At 56.9% G+C, this 5,565-nt stretch overlaps 1 protein-coding gene across 1 annotated transcript; it reads left to right on the top strand.

Moving 5' to 3' along the window:
* Nucleotides 1-289: 289 nt before the first annotated feature.
* LOC128790232 (PHD finger protein 7-like) lies at nt 290-5,287 on the top strand. The gene is made up of 11 exons (XM_053946806.1): nt 290-688; nt 1,018-1,109; nt 1,195-1,296; nt 1,575-1,699; nt 1,776-1,938; nt 2,025-2,131; nt 2,421-2,534; nt 2,674-2,792; nt 2,946-3,907; nt 4,260-4,534; nt 5,019-5,287. Exons 1-9 carry the CDS (start codon nt 646-648, stop codon nt 3,860-3,862), a joined length of 1,782 nt encoding a protein of 593 aa, XP_053802781.1. The 5' UTR covers nt 290-645; the 3' UTR covers nt 3,863-3,907; nt 4,260-4,534; nt 5,019-5,287.
* Nucleotides 5,288-5,565: the final 278 nt, after the last annotated feature.

The raw sequence follows: 5,565 nt of genomic DNA on the forward strand, positions 1-5,565 counted from the left end.
TGTGAAAGTTGCAGGAGCAGCCCCAGGAGCAGCAGCAGAGCAGTGCCCGATGGTTGCCTCGGGGCCTGGCATTTGACCCTGCACTCGCTGCAGGAGTCCCTGCCTGGTTCCCTGCTGACCAAACCTTTGCACCCATCTGAGAACCTGGGTTCCCAAGGGGGCCGCCTCGAGTGGTTGCCAGGGACCTGAGGCTGTGGCTGCCCCGATTTTGGCTGCACGATGCTGATGTCAGAGTGGCCATTGTGACCCGTGCGACCAAGGCCCCAAAAGGGAACGCTGGGCTCAGGCCGTGTGTCAGTGCGACCTGGCAACGGGAGGAGAAGGCAGGGCCGGACGCTGCTGCCCAGGGACCAGAGGGACCCCACACCTCGGGATCTGGGCCTGTGCTGCAGGCTCACCTGCCTCTCCCTGCCCAGAATCAGCGGAGGAACAACCAGAGCAGACTGCGGTGTTCCTCGACGTGACGACGGGAGGAGAAGGCGGACAGGAGCAGGGCTCACGCAGGGCTGACCAGGGACTGGTGCCCTCGTGGCTCTGGGCCTGTGCTGCAAACTCCCCACACTCTTCTCTCTCCCACAGAGAGAGGACCAGCACCTGGAGGAGACGGTGGCGTTTCAGGACAGGGACTCACCACTGACAGCTGCCATGTCTCACAGCAAGGAGGAGGGCCCTGGTGACAGGGAGCCAGGTGAGGGCAAAGCCGCCCTCCCACAGCCTGGCCCAGGGGCTCTTGTGGCAGGCGATGTAGGGCCCAGGGCAGAGGCAGGGGGAGGCAGGAGCTGCTCAGCCATGCCGTGGCTGGGAGCCTCCTTCCTCCCCAAGTGGGGCCCAGCTGGGCCAGGGCCGGCTCCTGGGACACCCGTGCCCGCAATGGCCCCGGCTCTCCAAGGCCTCCAGCCCTGCCCATCAGCCAGGCAGGCAGGCAGGGACAGAGCAGCCCTTGGGGCCGATGCTGCTGCAGGCAAAGAGCCCCGCAGAGGTGCTCATGCCCGCTGCCATTGGCTCTGTGCCCTGCAGCCTGCATGCTGTGTCGACGTGCAGAGGCTGACCGGGACATCTGCGGTGACAAACTGGAGGACTGCGGGGTCTGTGCCCATGAGTTCTGCCTGGTGAGTGGCTCCGGGCGCTCCCTCCACCATTGCAATGGGCAGTTCCTGCCTCTCTCTCCTCATCTGCTCATCCCCTTTGCTGCAGTTCTTTGCCACTCTACTTTTTCGTCGAGACGACGATTATCTTGGATTCGTGGGATTTTTTCCTAGAGATATCCAATTTGCAGTTCGGCAGGCGGCACAAAAGGTGAGAGCCTGACAAGAGCAGGGAGATTTGTGCCAGGCCAGGTTTGCCAGAGCTGAGCCCAGACACTTGGAATGAAAGGCCTGCCCTTCCGGCCGGCTGTGGGACAAAGTCTGGCTCCCAGCAGCTGCACAGAGGCTTTGGCACAGGAGCCTCCTCCGCCAGACGGCTCTGTGGGCTGAGACCCAGCAGTGGCCACATCCTACGCCCTGCCTGGAGCCGTGGGGCTGCCTGGGGAGGCCCCGAGGCTGCTGCTGATGGGGCTGCTTGGCTCTTTCCAGCACTGCTGCGTCTGTGGCCAGAGCGGGGCAACCATCATGTGTTGCAAGGAGGACTGTGACAGATGGTTCCACCTGCCCTGTGCCAAGGAGGGCGGCTGTGTCACACAGTATATTCCAGATTACAGGTACCTCCTCCCCACTCCTGGTCGCCCCTGGGAGAAGATCCAACATTTCTCACTTTGCCCATCCATTTTCCTCCAGCTCCTTCTGCCCTGAGCACAGTCCAGAGCAGGACGTGGAGGCGACTCCAGAGCCGGGCACCGATTGCCTCATCTGCATGGAGCCTGTGGAGGATAGAAAGACCTTCAGAACCCTGGTGTGCCCAGCGTGCAAAAGGGCCTGGTTCCACAGGGACTGCATCCAGGTAGGAGCCATCCCCTCCGCCCCGGGGCACAGCAGGTGCTCAGCAGCACCAGGGCCTTGCTCACCCTGCTTCTGTTTGCCCTGCAGGGACAGGCCATGTGCGCTGGTGCTTTAGCCTTCCAGTGCCCCCTGTGCAGAGACAAGGAGGCATTCACAGTTGAAATGTTCACCATGGGGATCCGAATTCCCTTCAGGTTGGTGTCCTTCTGCCTGGCTCACAGGACAGGAGGTGCCGCCCTGTGCAGAGACAAGGCGGCATTCACAGTTGAAATGTTCACCATGGGGATCCGAATTCCCTTCAGGTTGGTGTCCTTCTGCCTGGCTCACAGGACAGGAGGTGCAAGTGCTGTGCTATGTGCCCTGTGAGTCTGGGCTTCAGCTTCACGCAGGACTTGGAAAAGCGCTGGAGAAAGAGCGGGGACAACCTGTACCTCCATGAGGGCAGGACATCAGAAACTCATCAGCTTTTCCTTTCTCCATCAGAGACCCAGCATGGGAGGACAACTATGCCTTTGCGGATCTAGGAGAGAGGCACAGCAGGTGCACTGCCAGGGATTGCCTTTACCCGGGAGGCAGGGAGGACGCAGAGGAAGAGGGGTAAGCTGGGGAGCTGCACCTGAGGCTCTGCAGGATACGTGTGTCACTTCAAGGGCTCACAGGGGAAAGAAACAGAAGAATTTGTCTGGACAATCCTGTGCTGTGGACACGTTGTCCACGAGCCCGTTTGCCTCCCCAGGCCCTGGGAACTGCTCCTGTGCTCCTCCTGCGCTGCTGAGGGCACCCACAGGCGCTGCTCTGGCCTGAGAAACCACATAGAGAGCTGGGAGTGTGACAGCTGCGCTGGTCTCGGAACGGGTAGGAGGCAAAGCAGCCGGTGCCCCTGGGCTGGGGACAGTGCCCAGGCTGGGCTTGGCAGAGCCCGTCTGCTCCTGAAGGGCTGGGGGTTCTGCTCTGGCCTGGCTTGCCTCGGGCCTGAGTGGTCTTTCACATTCCTGCTTGGCCTTACAGCTTCCAGGGTTGAGTTAGAGCTCAGTGGCCCCAGCCTGACCAGACAGTCAGGACTGGAGCCTGCTCATGGCTCCTCAGCACCTGAGGCCATCAGCCCCAGCTCCAGCACCCTGGTGCCATCGGGGCTGGATCCCCAGTCTCCATCTGCGGAGACCAGCAGCAGCCACCAGCACACAGTATGGCTGCAGTCTCTGCTGTCTTCTTCACTGGACAACAGCAACCCCAGCACATCAAGCTCAACGTACAGCACCTCGTCTGACCCTGAGGACAGGGTCCATTCCAGACGTGCTGGGCCCGGCTGCAGGCCAACCCGCTCTCGCCAGCAAGGTCGGGCCCCAGATGGACCTGTCCGATCGAGGAGTCCCTGTGACAGGAGCAGGAGGACAACCACAAGGACTGAGAGGCCCAGGCCAAGGGAGACACCTTCACGGGCATCCCCCAGACGCAGCCGCGCCTGCCAGCAAGGTCAGGCCCAGAGTCCGCCTGTCCGGTCCAGGAGTCCCTGTGACAGGAGCAGCCGGACAAGACCAAGGACTGAGAGGCCCAGGCCAAGGGAGACGTCGTCAGGGACATCCCCCAGACGCAGCCGCTCCCGCCAGCAAGGTCAGGCCCAGCGTCCGCCTGTCCGGTCCAGGAGTCGCCGTGACAGGTGCCACAGGACAACATCAAGCGCTGAGAGGCCCAGGCGAAGGGAGACATCGTCAGGGACATCCCCCAGACGCAGCCGCTCCCGCCTGCAGCGCCGGGCCTCGAATCAACCTGTCCTGTCCAGGAGTCGCCAGGACAGGAGCAGCAGGACAGCAGCAAGGGCTCAGAGGCCCAGGCGCAGTGGGGCACCGTCAGGGGTGTCCCGCAGGAGCAACCGCTCCTGCCTGCGACATCGGGCCTCAACTGGGACCTACAACAGCAGCACGTAGTGTCATCTTTTCTTTCTTTCCATCTGTTCGCCGCCGGAAGTGAAGGTAAGAGCGGTCAGTGCAGGAACCTTGAGATTTGCAGGTCTGTGAGAAAACCATATTAGCTCTTGGCATTTCTACTGGCAGGAAAGTGGTCTTATGCTAAATACCTTGATTTCTGTCTTGCCATGTATTGAGTGAAAAGTCTCTTAAGGACGTAGCAAATGAAAAAGGACTCTTGTTCTTGCCCTTCGACTCCAACCTCAGATGTTTCCCCACTGCTTACCCTTGAAAAGGAACCACTCCTTGATGGGCTTGGATACGGTTAGGGAGACATTCAGAGCCAGGTGGCTCTCAGGGAAGCTGTCTTTGAAAAGGACGTGTGCTGTGTTGCTATCCTTGAACAATCTCATTTCAGTAAAGCCAAAAGGAAGAAGAGAGAAGAGAGTGACACACTGCCTCAAATGCCTGAAGAAATCGATTGCTGTATTGCTGCTGATTTAAAAAACTTGCTTGGACCTTGAAAGAACAAACCAGAAAAGACTGTGGAAATACCCTGGGACAAAGAGGACGTGCAGGACTCTGCCCCAGATGACCATTTGGGACCTTTGCCTGAGAACGACGCAGCTCAGGAGCCGAGTGCTTTCAAGCTTTCCTTCTTTGGAGACACAGAGGACTTGTGCATCAAAGAAGGTAACAGCAGAACCCTTCTAACGGTGCCATTTCTAAGGAAGAGCTTCTGGAAGGCACTGTAGGGCAACATGGTGTAAAGGTCATCAGGATGCAGGGGGTTTTCAGCAGCAGAAGTCAGTAATTAGGCAGAAGCATTTTGATCTTAATTTCTGCTTGCCGAGGCTGTGGTGGATTAATGAGAGGTAACTCATGCTTGCATCTCAGGCATTCTGAAAGGCATGCTTTGAGAAGGCATTGCGGTTTTTGCTGAGTGGTGAAAAAGCTTGTTGTCATGCCCTGAATTTCTCAAACAGGGAGAAAGGTGACACACCAGTCTTACCAAGTTTCATAGAACCCAACGAGATTTTAAAGGAAATTTGTGTTAATGTAGAGGGAGGAGCTAAATCCTGGAGTTGAACATTCTGTTTGTTACTGAATTGTATTCTTGGACCTTTAGAAAAAGGAAACGGAATGACACATGATCACCGGGGTGTTCTTACCGTAGATAAAATGAGGCCTTGTGAAAAGAAGATGAAACAACATTAAATCGAGTCACAGTCCTGAAGGAGAGAAGAGAAACTGTGTGAAGTTATGCCAAATATTAAAAAAAAGAAACCAATGCAACAAGACAAAGCAACCAGCCTCCCACACTTGTGCTGAATTCAGAAGGAATTCAGTGTCTTCTGAATGCAATGATAAATGCTTATGAATACAGAAGAGATCCCTAGAACAAACTGGAAAATCCTGGAGCAGAGATGTAGCTCAGAAAATCAGGCAGGAGCAGATTCTGTCCTTCCTAAATCTGTCTTCTCCACTGTAAATATTTGTCTTGAAAGGAGGAACTTTTCCTGACAAGTGGAGGAATAATCTGGTTTTGGCGGCTTTGTTTCTTTTTTGGTGCTGTTATTGCAGAGCCTTGCAGACTTGGAACAATAAAGCCGGTAAAAGTCACATGGCAGGAGGCTTCACGTTTCCAAGACAGCCGTTCTGAGGGTGCTGATGAGCCTGAGACGTGAGAAATTGAAAAGGACCAAGAAATGCAAGTTCCGTTT

This window comes from Vidua chalybeata, chromosome 6, assembly GCF_026979565.1.
Source record: "Vidua chalybeata isolate OUT-0048 chromosome 6, bVidCha1 merged haplotype, whole genome shotgun sequence".
Taxonomy (NCBI): domain Eukaryota; kingdom Metazoa; phylum Chordata; class Aves; order Passeriformes; family Viduidae; genus Vidua; species Vidua chalybeata.